Genomic DNA, 18,768 nt, shown 5'->3' with positions numbered 1-18,768 from the left:
CAGGAGCAGACCTGCTGTTTGCCCCCAGCTGGCCAGCAGGAGCTGCTCTTGCCCAGGGAAGGAGGCTGGAAGGCTGGGCTTTACTTGCAGTGAGAAGCACAGATGCAGATAGGCCAGGCCCAGCGCTTCACACCCGGTGTCCCTTTTCCATCTCTAACAAGCCTGTGAGCTGGTACCAAAGTGCTATCTACTTAGATAAGGGCATATGGAAGCAGTGGTGGGGTCTGACTCAGCCCTTCTGACTCTAAGGCTGGTGTTTTTAACCCTTTACACTTGATTGCCTTGTACTAGTTAGTTCTTGCACTAGAAGAGCCAGGGAGCACAACACACACACACACTCACACACACACACACACACACACACATGCATGGTTTGCCAAATAAATTGCTTTATTCAGAAGAGTCAACCAGGAGTGTAGCTGCCACAGCAAAACATGGCATTGGACTTAAAGAGGAGTGGAGCGGTGGAAAAATTGCCTGCTTCCCAAGGAAGCGGAGCGGGGGAAGGGGCTGGGCATCCACGCCCAGCCTTGAGCGTCTCCTTCTGGACAGAGGCTTCTGTTTGGGGCGAGAAGACCTCCTGACTTGTGTCTAGGATGGGAGAGCGGGTTTCCTTCATTTGCCAGGGAACATGGCTAGGCTAGGGAGTGCGGTGCTAAGTGGAAACTCGGCTTTAGGAGGCAAGGTGTCCAGGCTCAGGGTGTACTCCCTTTGCACTGACGGTTGCTGTAGTCTTGGAGCTTTTTATTATAGATCTTCTTGTTTCTTGCAGAACAAATGATAGCTATTTGATCACATTTGTACCATTGACATTTAAAGTAGGTCCAATCCTCTAAAATCACAAGAAAATAAGCACGGGATGAGTGTGTGTGTGCCAAATCACTTCAGTTGGGTCCAACTCTTTGTGACCCTCTGGACTGTAGCCCACCAGGCTCCTCTGTCCAAGGGATTCTCTAGGAAGGATACTGTCCTCCAGGGGATCTTCCCGACCCAGAGATGGAAGCTGAGTCTCTTATGTCTCCTCTATTGACAGGAAGATTCTTTACGTCTCGTGCCACCCAGGAAGACCAAACACCAGATAGGGGTTTGTTAATATTCTAGGAATATTAACAATATTAACAATATTCTTGTGGGAAACATGGGGGATAGACACATGCTGTGTTCTCCCAGGGTTTCTAGTCTGGGAAAAGCACCGATGTCCAGATATTTCTGACTGATGAGGAGACAGAATTGCTGCCTGCAGGAAGCCCACACCCCATCTGATGGGGACAGCAGCAGCTGAGCACTGGGATTCTGTGAAAAACCTCTCTGTCAGCCCTTGTCTTTTCATCGCCATAGCTGTGTTTTCAGAGGCAAAGCCCCTGGCCCCTGGTGTCGAGGAATGGTTCTCGACAGGTGTAAACCAGTCATGGTCGTTCCGGTTTCCTTTGTAGTGATTAATGTATGGGAAGCACGTGACCTTGCCCTGACCAGTGAGCCACGAGGGAAAGTCTGCTGGGGCTTCCGGGGACGTGTAAAGGGAAGGCCTCTTCCATAGGGTGAAGCCACAACCTTTGGAGCTCTGAGCGTGCCTAAGTGTCACATTGCCAGCGTGGCAGAGAGGCTAGGGAAGACTGGACTCTTGTCCACACAGCTGGGAAAGCTGCCCAGTCCTGACACTGTCTTCCATTCTTCTGTTACAGGAAAGTCAGACTTCCTCATTGTCTGAGCCTCTGTTGGGAATTTTGATGCTTGCTAGCTAGATCCTTCTAAGGGGACATAACTCTATGGAAAGGTCATGACGGGGAGATAAAATTTCTGAGTTTGAGGAACTCAGGCTGTTGGGGAATAATAGTCCATGGTGTCTGAAAACTGCACTCATGGGTCAGCTGTCTGGGGCACTGGGAAATCCCTTGCAGCCACCATCCCATCCCCCTTCTCTCCTTCCCCAGCAAACTTGCTCTAGATGGTGGTCTACATTTCTTAGCTCTGCTTCACTTCCCACCCACCTTCCAACCCGCTCTAATCTGGCTTTGCCCTCACAGTCTCATGGAAACAGCCCCCACTGAGTCCTTAGTGGTTTTCTTGCCTCTAAATCCAAGGAGTCTGCTCAGCCCTTATCCTGGAGGACCCCTCTGTTAACCTGGCTACTGTTAATCCTCTCCACCTGGCCAACTCCTTGACCTTCTTGGCTCGTCTCCTCTCTCTCTGACTGTCTTCTCTCTTCTTTCTGGGCCTTTAAGCATCAAATGGTGGGGGGTTCATCCAGCTCTCTTGTCTCTGCGGCCGCCTCATGAATCTGTGTCCAGACTCTCCCTTAAGCTGCCAGTTCCTTCATCCCACTGCCTGCTGCCCATCTCCCTGGGTGTTCTGGAAGCTTCCAAACTCAACCTGCTCCCTACGGAACTCCTCCTGCTCTCTCCTACCAGGCCCTCCTCAGTTCTACAACGGACACAGTCATACGGCCAACCAGCAGTCCCAGTCCACCACCAAGCTCTATTGATTCTATCTCAAAGATATCTCGATAGTACTTTCCACCTCTTGCATCCTGACCACCTTTGCTATAGGTCAAGCTCTTCCTGTCTTTTCTGCATCACGACAATGCCACCCTCCGCTCTGTCTCCATCCACCCTCAGCCGGAGCAAGTCCTCTGAAATGCAGGTCTGGTCACGCCACTCCTTTCCCCAAGAGCTCGCTGATTCTTTAGGACAAAATGTAAATGGAACACGATGCCTTTCTTTCTCACTGGCATCATCACTCACCGCTCTGTCTCACCCTCACATTTCCCTCCCGCAGCACAGAACTGCTCCAGCACCCCCTGGCCTCCTGGACCCTGCTGTGTCGTCTTGGTGGGATGCCCCAACCCTCCTTCCCCTTGACTCCTCTCCGCCTTGAGGCTGCAGCTTGGAGGTCACCATCCTGAGGAGCCTTCCTTGACCCTCATTCTGAGGAGCCTTCCTTGACCTTCAGGCTGTGTTCAGAGCCCTGCCCTTTTCCTCACTGTGCATCAGATTCCACTGAGTTGTATTTTCCTTTTCCTTACTTCCCACTCAACTGTGAGCCCCTTGAGGCAGAGACCCTGTCCCTTTGTATCTAGCTCTGGTGCCTGGCACAGCGAACACAGGAAAAAGAGCAGAGGAGGCTGGGTGCAGTTGTAGAACTCGTTCTTACCACAGATGATTTGGCCATGGCAATAACTATATTTCAGGAACTTGGTGCCATACCCACGATTCTGCAGTTTTCTGTACCACCAGTCATGCGTCCAACAGCACCTGTGACAAGACTGAGCTATTGAGGCTGCCTCCCTATGCTCCAGGGAGCCCAGTGCCCCCTGGTCTCTGCCCCTGTTGGGAGAGACCCAGGGACATGGGAATAGTTGAGAGCACAGTTTCCACCAGGTTGGCTGGTTTTTCAGCTGGAATTCCCTGGAGTTCTTTGACGATGGCATGAGCCTTTAGCTCCCACCCCAGCTGGGGCCACAGGTGGGCAGAGGGCTGGTCTCACCATCTGGGGTGGCCTCACCGATCCGTTGCATCCTTGGGGGATCCTCTGCCACCCACTGCTCAGTAGCAGCCGTAGGCACCGTAGCTGAACAGGGCTCCCTTTCCTGTTGTATGCTTGATCATTTCCCCAAATCCACCATATCTCTGTGGACCGACAGGAGGATTGGAAGGAGAAGGCCTGGGATGGGGCCTGGGGCAGCACGCACTCCTCCGCCTCTCTCTGCCAACCCCTCTCCCCTCCCCACAGAGAGGGGGCCGGATGCAATGGGAAGAGAGCCTTGGGATTGAAAGTGCCCCCCTCCCTGGGCTGTCCCCCTTCTGGTAGTAGGGTCAACTCTTACCAAAGGCCATGATCACTGCCAGCAGCAGGAGGGTCTTCATGCTGAGGGTTCTGTGGGGGAGAAATACAGATAGAACGGCCTAGACTCCTCTTCCAGGGGAATACTAACTTCTGCCCAGAATACTACTGTCCTTCTCACATTCAACAGTTCAGATGAAGAGAGTATTTAAAGAACTCGCAGACTCGCTTCTCAGCCCAGGAAGGTCCAGCGTGACTGCCTTCATCAGGCATAGAGTACACGTGGAGAGGGCGCTTCCCAGCTTTGGTAAACATTTCACTGCTCAAGACCACCCCTCGCCCCATGAAACACTGAGACCTTCATGATTCTCATTTGAATAAGTGTTCCTGGGAGGTTGTGACCAGGTCATCAGAAGAAACTTTGAGATCTCTGAGGTCTAAGCTGTGTGTCCCCCATTAGATAAATCTTACTTACCCTCCACACTGGAGTCAAGGCTTGGGAATTCCACTCATGGAGTCAGGTCCGTAGTGTTTTTCTCCAGAAATAAAACATCTCCCTTTCTTTGAACCCTTACACAGGTACATACACAAACACACACCTACTCATGCACACACACACACACACAGTCTTGAGCTCATCTACTAGTGTAGACATTCTTTTACATAATTTATTCACATACGCACACAACACACTTGTGCACACCACACCTTCTCGTCTCACCAGATCAAGCACGTGCAGTCTTGCACTCACGTGTACACACATGGACACCACAGCCACTCTGGAAGGCGGCCAGTCATCAGGTACTGGGTGTTCATTTCCGGCTCTTTACTTATCAGAGGATCCTGAGTTGATGGCTCCAAGTGACTGCCCTGTTTATTCCTAACTCCAGTTAAATAGCTGATCCTTCGGGGAGCTTGGGATTAGTGGGTTAGGGGACGGGTGAGGATACCACCAGTTCCTGGACTCAGACTTTGAAATGCCACTGCCCCTAGACAATCCTCTTTTTCCTCTCTCATCAGCAGTACAGAACTGAGGGTTTTTCCATCCTTATGTGGCATTAGCTGATGACAAAACTGAAGATTATTTTGTCATCTTTCCTGTGGTTCTCTCTCTGAGTGAATAAATTCCCATAACTGGGTCTGGGTGTGACCCTCCTGAACCCACTTCCAGGAAAGGGCAAGGGCCATCTGCTGCTGACCAAGGATTTTTCCTTTCTGCTGCTAAGTAAGCCAGTTGGGAATAAGAAGCAGGGCAGTTAGTGTTATTCATTCATTCCATAAACCAGTCATTCAAGAAGTACATACTAAGCCTCCACAAAGTGCCAGGACCCCTGTGAACCTCTCAGGAGGTGATGAGAACTTGTCCCGCCCCCAGGGGCCCCAGCAGGGAAAGAACTGCAGTGGGGTAGGTGGTCCCTTTCCTAGGACTTGGACCAGCACTTCCACCTTCTTGCTCCTCTTTCTTCTCCTCTCCTCCTCCTGCCCAAACTGGAAAAAGCCAGAGAGTGTTTTGGAATTTCCCCTTCAAGTATTGCCACCCCCTCGTCTCCAGTCCTTACCCATTTGGAGATGGAGCGGATAGACACTCCTGGGATCTATTGCTCTTTCTTCTTCAGCCTCAGACAGACAGTGATTCTATTTCCAAAACAGATGCCTTTTTCAAGCCCTTCACCACTGCTAAGAATTTAGCTGCGATGGCTTTCAGTTAACACTTCCCAACACCCATCCCTCAAAAGGCAGATAGCAGAGCCTGTGATGCCCATCCCCTTTCTGGCTGGTTCCCCACCTTCTCCAGCCCCCGCTCCAGGTTAGGCCCTGGAGACTGAACCTGGTCAGGAAAGTGTGGGCATCAGTGCTGAGGGCCATGCCAGGCTGCAGTGAGGTAAATGTGTGTGCGATGCCCCAGGCTCTCTTTGCCCCTCATGTTGGAACCAGAAGCTGGAGGCAGCTTGGATCCCTCTGTCACAGCATGCGGGACACCCATCAGAGAAAGGCCCGCAGACCCTCAGTGATCTTTGCCTGGGCGAGAAATACAAGTTTCTTGTGTTAAACAGCTGATCTTTGAGATCAGTGATGAGGAAAAGTGTTGCATAGCAGTCTTAACCCCTTAATAAGCAATGTTGTGGCTGGACCAGACCATACGGTTATTACTACTGCAAGATACCCTTCAGCCATGATCATCAGAAAACTGAGAGTATAAAGTTTTATTACTTACAGGACCTGGAAGTTACATGGCCCACCTGGGACCCCACAGGGAGGTCAGGGGTAGAGAAAGCTGGAGATCTCGGGTCTGGGGTTCTGCTTTTATGGAGGTTGAAGGTTGGGGCCTAGGGTTTTGTGTGCTCACTCTTTCCTGGTGAATTTAAAACAAGTGAGCGGCACTGTAGAGTGCTGGAAGAGGAAAAACAAGTGGCCCAAAAGATTAACCAAAATCTCCAATACAAAGGAGCCTTAGAGGGGAAGCAATATGGCCCTTTATGTAGTCATGTTGCTGGCAAGGTGTTTATTCTAGATAGCTGTCTTTGAAGTGGGTGCCTGGCAATCAGAAGATATCAGGCGCTAATCAAAGGCTATCAGGCCCCAGGCAAAGGTCATCAGGCACTTAATTTATAAAAGACTAAACAAATCCCGAAACAACTGTCAGGATGTTACGGAACCGAGGTCCGGCTGCTTGCCACTTAAAAGGCCATGAAGAGGAGAGGTTGGTGGAGAGTTTGCTTTCTGTTGGATGCTGATGACTGGGTAGGGATAGGGTGCAGAGGGCGGATGCCTGTCCAACAGACAATCAGGTATACGCTTTTACAGGCAGAGGGAGAAGGCTACATGCAGAAACTGCACAGTCAGCTCTCAGAGTCATCTTGAAATTAGCCATTGGTGGTCTTACCAGCATCAACTGGATTGTTTTATGTACAGTTTATCTTTTGTAGTCAAAGAGATAGTTTTTCCAGTAATCATGTGTGGATGTGAGAGTTGTACCATGGAGAAAGCTTGAGTGCCAAAGAATTGAGGCTTTTGAAATGTGGTGCTGGAGAAGACTCTTGAGAGTCCCTTAGACTGCAGGGAGACCAAACCAGTCAATCTTAAAGGAAATAAACACTGAGGATTCATTGAAAGGACTGATGTAGAGGTCGAAGCTCTGATACTTGGGTCATCTGGTGCCAAAAGCTGTTCAGTTCAGTTCAGTAGCTCAGTCATGTCCAACTCTTTGTGACCCCCTGGACTGCAGCACGCCAGGCTTCCCTGTCCATCACCAACTCTCATAGCTTACTCAAACTCAAGTCCATTGCGTTGGTGATGCCATCCAACCATCTCATCCTCTGTCACCCCCTTCTTTCCTGCCTTTAATCTTTCCTAGCATCAGGGTCTTTTCAAATGAGTCAGTTCTCCACATCAGATGGCCAAAGTATTGGAGTTTCAGCTTCAGCATCAGTCCTTCCAATGAATATTCAGGACTGATCTCCTTTAGGATGGACTGGTTGGATCTCCTTGCAGTCCAAGGGACTCTCAAGAGTCTTCTCCAACACCATGGTTCAAAAGCATCAGTTCTTCAGCGCTCAGCTCTCTTTAGGTCCAACTCTCACATCCATACATGACCACTGGAAAAACTATAGTTTTGACTAGATGCACCTTTTTTGACAAAGTAATGTCTCTTCTTTTTAATATGCTATCTAGGTTGGTCACAACTTTTCTTCCAAGGAGCAAGCCTTTTTTAATTTCATGGCTGCAGTCACCATCTGCAGTGATTTTGGAGCCCCCCAAAATAAAGTCTGTCACTGTTTCCATTGTTTTCCCATCTATTTGCCACTAAGTTATGGGACCAGATGTCATGATCTTTGTTTTCTGAATCGTGACTTTTAAGCCAATGTTTTCACTCTCCTCTTTCACTTTCATCAAGAGGCTCTTTAGTTCTTCTTCACCTTCTGCCATAGGGGTGGTGTCATCTGAATATCTGAGGTTATTGATATTTCTCCTGGCAATCTTGATTCCAGTGTGTGCTTCATCCAGCCCAGTGTTTCTCATGATGTACTCTGCATATAAGTTAAAGAAGCAGGATGACAATATACAGCCTTGATGTACTCCTTTCCCAATTTGGAACCAGCCTTTTGTTCAATGTCCAGTTCTAACTGTTGCTTCTTGGCCTGCATACAGATTTCTCAGGAGGCAGGTCAGGTGGTCTGGTATTCCCATCTCTTTCAGAATTTTCCACAGTTTGTTGTGATCCACACAGTCAAAGGCTTTGGCATAGTCAATAAAGCAGAAATAGATGTTTTTATGGAACTCTCTTGCTTTTTCCATGATCCAGCAGATGTTGGCAATTTGATCTCTGGTTCCTCTGCCTTTTCTAAAACCAGCTTGAATATCTGGATGTTCATGGTTCACATACTATTTAAGCCTGGCTTGGAGAATTTTGAGTATTACTTTGCTAGCATGTGAGATGAGTGCAATTGTGCGGTAGTTTGAGCATTCTTTGGCATTGCCTTTCTTTAGGATTGGAATGAAAACTGACCTTTTCCAGTCCTGTGGCCACTGCTGAGTTTTCCAAATTTGCTGGCATCTTGAGTGCAGCACTTTCACAGCATCATCTTTTAGTGTTTGAAATAGCTCAAGAATTCCATCACCTCCACCAGCTTTGTTCATAGTGATGCTTCCTAAGGTCCACTTGACTTCACATTCCAGGATGTCTGGCTCTAGGTGAGTGATCACACCAGTGATTACCTGGGTCGTGAAGATCTTTTTTGTATAGATTTTCTGTGTATTCTTGCCATCTTCAGTGCTGAATATTCATTGGAAGGACTGATGTTGAAGCTGAAGCTCCAATACTTTGGCCACCTGATGTGAAGAACTGACTCATTGGAAAGACCCTGATGCTGGGAAAGATTAAGGGCAGGAGGAGAAGGGGACTACAGAGGATGAGATGATTGGATGGCATCACTGACTCAAGGGACATGAGTTTGAGTAAACTCCGGGAGTTGGTGATGGACAGGGAGGCCTGGCGTCCTGTAGTCCATGTGGTTGGAAAGAGTCGGACACGACTGAGCGACTGCACTGAACCTATCTGTACTGACTCATAACCATTTCAGGCAACATTCATCTTGAAGATACTAGACCTTGAAGAGCTGACCTTGAAGAGCTAGACCAGTGTGAAGTATTGACCACCAAATTTGTCCCCACCAAATTCCTACATTGAATCCTGACCTTCGTTAAGACCTCAGGATGTCTTTGGGAACACAGTCTTTATGGAGGTGATGAGTTAGGATAAGGCTATTAGAGTGGGCCTAAGCAGGATGACTGGTATCTTTAGAAGAAGCAGAAGTTTCGACAAAGACACACATCTTCACAGGGAGAATTCCACATGAAAGTGAAGGCTGAGTTTGAGGTGGGGATGCTTCTATACACCAAGGAAGCCTAAAGATGGCCAGGATCCCCAGATACTGGGGAGAGGGAGGAACAGAGCCTCCCCCACAGACCTCAGAAAGAAACCAACCTCACTGGCACCTTGATCTTAGAGTTCAGGTCTCCAAAATGAGAGCCCAGAAATTTCTATTGCTTAAGCTACTCAGGTACTTGTGGTACCTGTTACAAATTCCTAGGAAATAAAAAAACCTCCAGGGATCTTTGTGGGTCCTTGCCATCTGGGGCTTGAAGACAAAGAATGCCCCCTTCAGTCTCAGTAAACAGAGGATGGCATGGCCATCAGGCCAGCAGCCGCCCCTGACAGTGTCCCCGAGGGGGTTTGGGTTGGAGGGAAACAGGATACCGGCCCCAGGTAGGTCAGGTGTCTATCACAGGAATGATCGCATCAAGCCCAGATTCTTGCCTCTTTTAATACACAGAAAAGTGACAAATTCGTTAACTTGAGATATCTGGTTTTCCTCTAGTTGGCAGGTATCTTTTGATGTTAACTCCCTGGGCTTTTTTGGGTTGTTGTATGTTTGCCTTTTTTGCAAAAATTCCTATATATCCTGGTTCCTCCCTATCCCTGAGAACAGTCTTCAGACCTACCTGAGAGACTGTATCCAGGCTGAAGTCCTCAGTAAAGCCCCCAATAAAGCATAATTCTGAGTGTTTAGGTTATGCCCTTTTTTCCCCATCTATATTTTTGCTCTTATGGCCATTGGTTTTAGGCCTAAATGAAGTTCAGAGGTGATGGGCTAGGCCTTCGCCTTTTACTAAGCACTTCAACTTGGGAATACTGTTGTCTCTATGGCAGGCAAACTGCCCCACCCCCGTGTATCCTGGTGGCCCCTGGTATCATGTCCAGGTCCCCGCATTCAAGGACTCTGGTGATGTCACAGACTGCCTCTCCTTTTTCATCTTTCAGGATTTTCCCTATGAATTCAAAATTCATTGTCTGGTTTCTTGTTCAGCCTCCTTCATCCAAGGGCTAATTTTAGCACTTGGAGTACATTAGTGAAAAACAAAAACACTCTCACGGGGCTTACATTTTGGTGGAGAGAGACAGACAATGAAACAAAAGGCACAATAGGTGAGCGATACACAGCTGACCCTTGAGAGACACGGGGGTTAGCAGCACCGACCCTCTACACAGTCGCAGATGTGCACCCAGCTTGATAGTCTGCTCTCGGTGTCATCCATTCCCCATATATGTCAGTTCAACTAACCTTGGATTATGTGTTACTGGAGCGCCTATTTATTGAAAAAAAATCCTAGTATAAATGGAATCCAAATCCTGGTTCTTCAAGAGTCAACTATGATTTTGAGAATGAGCTTATGGTTGCCAGGGGATGGATGAGGGGCAGGGATAGTTAGGGCGTTTGGGGTGGACAGGTACACACCGCTATATTTAAAGTGGGTAATCAACAGGGACCTCCTCTGTAGCACATGAAACTCAGCTCACTGTTATGTGGCAGGCTGGATGTGGGGGGGAGTTTTGGGGGAGAATGGATACATGTATATGTAGGGCTGCTCACCTGAAACTCTCACAACATTATTTATTAATCAGTTATACACCAATAGAAAATACAAAGTTAAAAAGAGAGTCAACGGTGGAATATTAGGTGGTGATGAAGCAAGAGGGAACGAGGCAGCAATGATGGGTGGGGGTGGCCGGAGTGTCACGGGGAAGAAGGCTGCTGCTTTGCACAGGATGGACTTGCTCACGCGGGACAGTCAGTGCTCAGAAAAGTTTTCTGAAGCTGTTGATAATTAGACATGTCAGCCTATTGTCAGTGGTTGCTTCCAATATCAGGATCATGGTTGAACTTTTTCTATACTCTCTGTTTCCTACTTTTTCTTTACTCTGCTTTTTAAAGAAACTAATTTGAAAATACATTTACAAAAGGAAGTGTCAATCACTCAATCATGTCCAACGCTTTGCAACCCATGAACTCCAGCCCGTCAGGCTCCTCTATCCATGGAATTCTCTAGGTAAGAATACTGGAGTGGGTAGCCTTTCCCTCCTCCAGGGTATCTTCCCAATCCAGGGATCAAACCCAGGTCTCTTGCACTGAAGGCAGATTCTTTACTATCTGAGGGAGCAGGGAAGCCCCAAAGTGAAAGTGTTAGCTGCTCAGTCGTGTTTGACTCTTTGCGACCCCACGGACTGTAGCCCATCAGGCTCCTCTGTCCATGGGATTCTCCAGGCAAGAATACTGGAGTGGGTAGTCATTTCCTTCTCCAGGGGATCTTCCCAACCCAGGGATTGAACTCGGTTCTTCTGCATTTCAGAAAGATTCTTTACAGTCTGAGGCACCAGGGAAGCCTACGAAAAGAAAGTTATGTAGTAAATGAATAAACAGAAACCTCAATCAAATACTGTCAGGGGCCCAAAAGGGGGCATTATCGCATCCTGTAAGGATAGAAGACCCCCAGTGGGAAGAAGGGAAGGCTCCTCATCCTTCCTGGTAGGGACTCAGCCCATGAAAAGCCATGGACTCTTTGTTCCCTAGAGTGCTTCCCCACTGTACACAGCCAGCAGCTCTGATGACGATTAATAAAGACTTCTGGTCCAGGTGGGAATATCCGAGAGGTACCCTAGATTAGAAAAGAGGAAGTAGCCTTGAGGGCAGGACCAGCTGCCGAATCTGTGGGTCCCTGTGCAGAATAAAATGCAAGATTCCACATCATCAATAATTTGCAACAGCTGGATAGAGCCGTAGACTAGGTGCAGGGTCCACTGGGACTCTGCCTGGGTCACAAGCCCAGGAAGCCAGCCCTGGGCGAGGGGACAAATGCCCTGAGAGTCCCACTGGTGGCCAGTGTTACACTGGCCCACCTCTGGGTGGCAACATACAAGAATGTATCTCACAGGAGGCTTGGACTATAGACCCCAGACACCAGGAACCACACTTCGGTTTTTGCCCAACAGGCCAGCAGGAGCTGCCCTCACCCAGTGTAGGAGAGGAGGAAGGCTGGGTTTTGCTTGTGATAATGACAGAGGCAGGCATGTCAGGCCCAGTGCTTATCCGTTATCCCTTTTACTTCTCCAGCAAGCCTGTGCACTGGGTACCGAAGTGACCGCTACTTAGACGAGGTTGCTAAGGCTCAGGGAAGTGGCGGTGGTGGGGCTCTGACTCGGGCAGTCTGACACTGAAGCTTGTGTTTTCAAGTCCTTCCACTTGTACTACCATACGAGTACTAGTGTGTTCTCACACTAGAAGGGCCTGGGGTAGTGTGTGAATGCCTACGCCCAGGTGTGCATGAGCACATACACACACACACACACATGGGCACATAGTTTGCCAAGTGAACTGCTTTATTCAGGAGAGCCAGCCAGGGGTGTAGCTGTGCAGTTAAACATGACTTTGGACTTGAAGAAGAGTGGAAAAGGAGGGGAAATCCTGCTGTCCAAAGAAGCAGAGGAAAGGGGCCGGTAGACACACCCAGACGTTGAGCTTCTCATTCTGGATAGAAGCTTTCTGTCTGGGGAGAGAAGGGCTCCTGGCTGGACTCTAGGGTGGGAGAGGGGTGTTCCTTCATGTGCCAGGGAACATGGCTAGGGTAGGGAGTCGGGCACTAGGGAAGGAAAGAGCGTCTGGCGGTAAGGCTCCCAGGATGAGGGGCCCTCAGCACGCGGGGGCAGCCCCTCGGCACCGAAACTTATTGTAGAAGCGGAGCTTCTTATTGTAGGTCTTCAGGTTTGCTGCGAAGCAATTGGCAGCGATCTTATCACACTGACACACTTGACTCTTGCAGTCATCCGCATCCTCTGAAATCACAATAAATAAATGGAATGATGTTCATTAGTAGTCCATGGATCTTTATGGGAATTCTTGGGGGAAAGACAGCTCCTGTTCTCCCAGGGTTTCTAGTCTGGAACAAGCACGGATGTCCAGGTATTTCTGACTGTTGGGGAGACAGAACTCCTGCCCTCAGGAAGCCCACACCCCATCTCGTGGGACACCAGAAGTCATGCACTGGGATGCTGTGAAGAGCCTTGCTGTTAGACACTGTCTCTTTCTTCTCCCCAGCAGATGTGTTCAGGTGCATAGCCCCTGGCCCCTGGGGTCTGGGAATGGGTCTTGATGGGTGTAAGCCAGTCATGGTCATCCCTGTTTCCTCTGTAGTGATGAGTGTCCGGGGAGCATGTACTCTTGCCCTGACCAATGAGCCACAAGGGAAAGTCTGCTGGACACTTCCAGAAAGGATGAATTTCCTCTCTCAAAAAGAAAGATGTGCAAAAGGAAAGCCATGACTCTTGGAGCCCTAGACTGTGCCTTGGAATCACACTGCCAAAGTGGCAGAGCAGAAGGTTGGGAAAGGACTGGATCCCTGGCAACACAGCTGAGAAGCTGCCCCCACCCTGGCACTGCCCTCTCCCAGACTCTGTTACAGGAGAGTCAGACTTCCTCACTCTCTGAGCCTCTGTTAGGTGGGCATCTTGTTGCTTGACACCCAGAGCCTGCAAAAGCCACAGAGCCCTGTGGAAGGTCATGATGGGAAGACATGATTTCTGATCTTAGAGACCTCAGGCTGTTGAGGAATAGTCCGTGGGTTTTCAAAATCTCACTCATGGGTCAGTAGGTCTGGGGCACTAGGCAATTCCTTCCAGCCACCACCCATCTCTCTCCTCCCCTCCACAGCCAAACTTGCTCCAGAACTTTGTCTACACTCATGACCTCTCTTCATTTCCCACCCACCTTCCAACCCGCTCTAATCTGGCTTTGCCCTCAAAGATCCATGGAAACAACTCCCACTGAGGTCCTCAGTGGTCGTTCTGCCTCTAAACCCAAGAAGCCCGGTCAGCCCTCATCCTAGAGGACCCCTCTGTTAAACCGGCTGCTGTTAATCCTCTCCTCCTGGCCCACTCCTCGGCCTTCTTGTCTCCCCCCTTCCTTCTCTGACTGTCCCTCCTCTGTCTCCTTTCTCGGCCTTTAAACACCAAATGAGTGGGAACCTCCAACTCTCCTCTCTCTGCGGCTGCCTCCTGCATCTGTGTCCAGACCGTCCCTTGAGCTGCGAGTTTTTTCACAAGCAGCCTGCTGCCCATCTCCCTGGATGTTCTGGAAGCTTCCAAACTCAACATGCTCCCCGTGGAACTGCTCCTGCCGTCTCCTACCAGGCCCTCCTCAGTTATACCACCAATGCAGTACTACAGCCAACCAACAACTCCCAGTAACCCTGCCCAATCAACCACCAAGCTCCACTGATTCTATCTCAAAGCTATTTTGACAGGACTTTCCACCTCTTCCATCCTGACCGCCATTGCTATAGGTCAAGTTCTCCCGTCTCTTTTCTGCACGATGGCAATGGCCTTTTCCTGGCTCCCCCTTCTATGTATCTCTTTCCACACTTGGCAAGAGCCTCTGAAATGCAATTCTGGGTTTTAACTCATTTCCTTAAGGACTGTCGAAAGTTATGACCAACCTAGACAGCATATTGAAAAGCAGAGACATTAGTTTGTCAACAAAGGTCCATCTAGTCAAAGCTATGGTTTTTCCAGTGGTCATGTATGGATGTGAGTATTGGACCATAAAGAAAGCTGAGCACCAAAGAATTGATGCTTTTGAATTGTGGTGTTGGAGAAGACTCTTGAGAGTCCCTTGGACTGCAAGGAGATCCAACCAGTCCATCGTAAAGGCGATCAGTCCTGAATATTCATTGGAAAGACTGATGTTGAAGCTGAAACTCCAATACTTTGGCCACCTGATATGAAACACTGACTCATTTGAAAAGACCCTGATGCTGGGAAAGATTGAGGGCAGGAGGAGAAGGGGACAACAGAGGATGAGATGGTTGAATGGCATCACCGACTCAATGGACATGGGTTTGGGTGGACTCTGGGAGTTGGTGATGGACACAGAGGCCTGGTGTGCTGCGGTTCATGGGGTCACAGAGAGTTGGACATGACTGAATGACTGAACTGACTGAATTGAACTGCTTTAGGACAAAAATCTAAGTACAACATGGCCTTGGGAACTTGACCTAGCCCCTTCCCGTCTCTCCAGCATCATCGCTCTTCACTCTGTCTCATCCTCATGTTTCCCTTCTGCCGCCCAGAAAGGCTGCAGTTCCTTCTGGCCCGTTGGACTCTGCTGTGTCCTCTTGTTGGGATGCTCGCAGCTCTCCTTTCCCCTGACTCCTCTCAGCCTTGAAGACTGAGTTTAGGATTCCCCATCTTCAGGGAGCTTCCTTGAACCACAGGCTGCATTCAGAGCCCCGCCAGCTTTCTTACTTCCTGGCGGAGTCTACCGTGTTGTGTGTTGGCTTTCTTTACTTCCCAGGCCACTGTGAGATTCTTGAGGCAGGGACACTGTCCCTGTGTATCTACCTTTGGGCTCAGCACAGTGCCCAGAGGAGAAAATGAGCCAAGGAGGCTGAGAGTTGTCAGCCTGTTTCTTACCACAGACGATTTGGTCCTCTTGATAAGTAACGTTGTATTTCAGGAACTTGGTGCGACACCCGCGACTCTCCAGGTTTTTGTAGCAACAGTCATGTGCCCTGCAACACCTGTGACAAGAGTATGTTCTTGGAGCTGCCTCCCCAGGCTCCAGGGAGCCCAGTGTCCTGTGGTCTCAGGCCTGTGCTCTGGGCAGAGACACCCAGACGTTGGTACAGTCTAGAGCAGAATGTCCAACGGTCTGGCTGCTTTTTCAGCTGGGACTTCCTGGGGTTCTGTGCAAATGGGATAACAGGAGCTTTCCAGCTCCTGGCCCCCTGTGGGGCCACAAGTGGGCAGAGGGAGGGCTGGGGTGGCCTCACCAGTCTGTTGCATCCTTGGGGGTTCCTCTGCCACTCATTCCACAGTAGCAGCCATAGAAGCTATAACGGGTCGCAGGTTCCTTTCCAGTCGTGAGCTTGATCATTTTCCGGAAATTCAGCAAATCTCCATGGACCTGCAGCAGGCCTGGAAGGACAGCAGCTGGTGATGGGGCCTGGGACCCTATGAGCTCCTCCCTCTGCCTCTCCCTGCCACCCCTTGGCCCCACTTCTGAGAGAGGGCCAGATGCGGTGGGAAGGGAAGCTGGGGGAGGAGGGTGCCTCCCTCCGGGGCTGGGCCCCCTGTGGCCAGAGGTCAGGTTCAAGTCTTACCGATGGCCATGATCACTGCCAGCAGCAGGAGGGTCTTCATGCTGAGGGTTCTATGGGGAGAGATACAGACAGACCAGCCTAGATCCTCTAACAGGCGGTCCAGCCTCTGCCCCGGTCCCTGCTGTCCTGTTCACATTCAACGATCTTGATGAAGAGAGTCTTTAAAGGAGATCGCAGACACGCTCTTCCATTCCAGGCGGGTCCAGCGTGACTGCCTTCATCGGGCATGCAGGACGCACGCAGGGGGCACCTCCCAGCTTTGTTACATGACTCGCTGGGCGAGACCACCTCTCCCCTGTGGTACGCTGCTGAGACCTCCGTGCTCCTCACCCTCCTGAGAGTTCCGGGGAGGCTGTGACCAGGCCATCCCACCAAACTGGGAGACCCAGAGGACGTAGGCTGTGTGTCCCCCAGCGTACGTAGCTTACGCACCCCCACACTGGAGTCAAGGCTTGGGAATTCTGCTCATGGGGTCCGATCCGCAGTGTTTTTCTCCAGAACTAAAGCAGCACCATCTCTTTCACCCTTACACTTGTACCCAGAACACACACCTGCTCGTGCACACATGCGTGTGTACACACACACACACTCTGTGCTCATCTACTGGTGCGGACTTCATTTCACACAATATAATCACGTTCCTGCACAACACACCTGTGCACAGATCCCCCCTGTCATACCAAACCAGGCTCGTGCTCGTGGGTGCCTGCGTGTGCACACACACACATGTGCACACACACAGGACACAGCCACTCGTCAGGGCGGGCAATCATCAGGGCCTGAGTATTGGTTTCTGGCTATGGACTTCTCAGAGGATCTCAGGTTGACTTCTCACAGTGACTGCCTTGTCTATTCTGAACTCTAGTTAAACAGGTGAGCCCTCGGGGAGTTTGGGGTTTGGTGGGATAGGGGATGGGGTGGGGATACCGCCAGTTACTGGACTAAGAATTTGGCATGCCTCAGGGCCTGGGCAATCCTCTTTTTTCTTCTTATCGACTGGCAGGACAGAGCTGAGGATAGAAAAAAGCTATGTGCCATTAGCCGATGCCAAAATTTTAAAATACTTTGTCATCTTTCCAATGGGTTTCACTCCTAAGTGAATAAATTCCCATAATAGAGTCTGGGTGTGACCTTCCTGAACCCACTTCCAGGAGAGGGCAATGGCCATCTGCTGTTGAACAAGTTTTTTTTTTTTTTTTTTTTTTAAATATGCTATTTGGGAATAAAAAACAGGGCATTTACTGGTATTCGTTCATTCCATAAACCTGCCATTCACAGGAAGTACATTCTAAGCCTCAGTGAAGTCTCAGGAATCATGGAAACCTCTCAGGAGGTGGTGAGAACTTGTCTAGCAGAAAGAGGACCGCAGGAGGCAGATGGTCCCTTTTTTAGATTCAAGGCAGCGTTTCTAGCTTCTCTTCTTGCTCCTCTTTCTTCTCCTCTCCTCCCCATCCCCATCTGGAAGAAGCCAGAGACTGTCCTGGCATTTCCCCCCCACCCTGAAACTGCTGCCACCTCATGCCCAGGGCTTGCCTGTTTGGAGACTGGGCTGACTGCTCTCTTCCTCAGCCTCAGGGAGACAGTGATTCTAGTTTTCATTTCGAAAACAGATGCCATTTTCCTGCCCTCTAACACTGCTAAGAATTTGGCCCCCATAACCTTCAGTTAACACGCCAATACACATCCCCCAATGCCAGTGTGCCAAAGCTATGGTGCCCATCCCCATTCAGCCTGCTCCCCTGACATTCTCTGGGTCCCCGTCCAGGTTAGACCCAGGAGACTGAATCTGGCCAGAACACATCAATGCTGATGCCCACTGCCAGGCTGCAATGAGGTGGAAACCATATGCATCGCCTCAGCCTTTCTCCTCCCCTCCTGGCGGAACCAGAGACGGAGGCAGCTGGGATCCCTCAGTCACGGGAGGACACCTGTTGGAGAGAGTTCTGCACACCCTCAGTGGTCTTTGCCTGGGCGAGAAATACGAGTTGGTTGTGTTAAGCCGCTGATCGTTGAGATCAGTTGCTCACTGATCTCTCAAGCACAGCACAACTGTTGCGTGGCAATCTTAACCCCTCAAAAACCAGTGTGGTGGCTGGACCAGACAGTAGGGTGGTTACTACTGCAAGAGGCCCTTCAGCAATAATCAGCAGAAAATTTTGAAAGAAAAAAGGTCTGTTACTTACAGGACGTGGAGGTTACACGGCGTACCAGGGACCCTATAGCAGGTCAGGGGCAGACAGAAAGCTGGAGACCTCGGGTCTGGGGTTCCGCTTTTATTGGGGCTGAAGGCGGGGCCTGGGGTTTTGTGTGCTCACCCTTTATTGGTGAGTCTAAACCACATAAGTGTCAGTGTAAAGCATGGGAAGAGGAACAGCAGGTGGCCCCAAAGAACTGAATTACCCAAAATCTCCAATACAAAGGCGCCTTAGTGAGGGGAGGCATATGGCCCTGGCAAGGGCGCTATAGGCATGTGGCTGGCAAGGTGTTTATTCTAGA

General features: G+C 49.9%; 1 protein-coding gene and 1 long non-coding RNA gene across 3 annotated transcripts; both read right to left on the bottom strand.

Annotated features, from left to right (window-relative positions):
* Window positions 1-408: 408 nt before the first annotated feature.
* Window positions 409-6,149, bottom strand: LOC104971373 (uncharacterized). Of its 2 annotated transcripts, XR_001495314.3 has the most exons (5): window positions 5,340-6,149; window positions 3,824-3,873; window positions 3,502-3,626; window positions 3,151-3,251; window positions 409-832 (listed from the first exon to the last, which is right to left on the bottom strand). It is a non-coding gene; the product is annotated as an uncharacterized lncRNA (long non-coding RNA). The 2 variants fall into 2 exon arrangements; XR_009492303.1 differs by having other exon boundaries at window positions 3,824-6,149.
* Window positions 6,150-12,477: 6,328 nt separating this feature from the next.
* On the bottom strand, window positions 12,478-18,518 carry LOC507201 (phospholipase A2, group IIA (platelets, synovial fluid)). Its single transcript, NM_001025324.2, has 5 exons — window positions 18,456-18,518; window positions 16,273-16,322; window positions 15,943-16,087; window positions 15,584-15,690; window positions 12,478-12,949 (listed from the first exon to the last, which is right to left on the bottom strand). The coding sequence occupies exons 2-5, from the start codon at window positions 16,310-16,312 to the stop codon at window positions 12,807-12,809; spliced, it is 435 nt and encodes a 144-aa protein (NP_001020495.1). The 5' UTR covers window positions 16,313-16,322; window positions 18,456-18,518; the 3' UTR covers window positions 12,478-12,806.
* Between the last annotated feature and the right edge of the window lie 250 nt (window positions 18,519-18,768).

This window comes from Bos taurus, chromosome 2 (assembly GCF_002263795.3).
Source record: "Bos taurus isolate L1 Dominette 01449 registration number 42190680 breed Hereford chromosome 2, ARS-UCD2.0, whole genome shotgun sequence".
Taxonomy (NCBI): domain Eukaryota; kingdom Metazoa; phylum Chordata; class Mammalia; order Artiodactyla; family Bovidae; genus Bos; species Bos taurus.
This window is presented reverse-complemented; position numbering and strand designations above follow the sequence as displayed.

What these genes read in the sequence shown, in the direction of transcription:
- LOC507201 (NM_001025324.2), bottom strand. Translation starts at nt 16,312, where the DNA reads ATGAAGACCCTCCTGCTGCTGGCAGTGATCATGGCCATCG. An exon ending in GGCAGTGATCATGGCCATCG is followed by an intron (nt 16,088 to 16,272) that starts GTAAGACTTGAA and finishes CTGTCCTTCCAG; the next exon opens with GCCTGCTGCAGGTCCATGGA. An exon ending in AGAGGACCAAATCGTCTGTG is followed by an intron (nt 12,950 to 15,583) that starts GTAAGAAACAGG and finishes TTGTGATTTCAG; the next exon opens with AGGATGCGGATGACTGCAAG.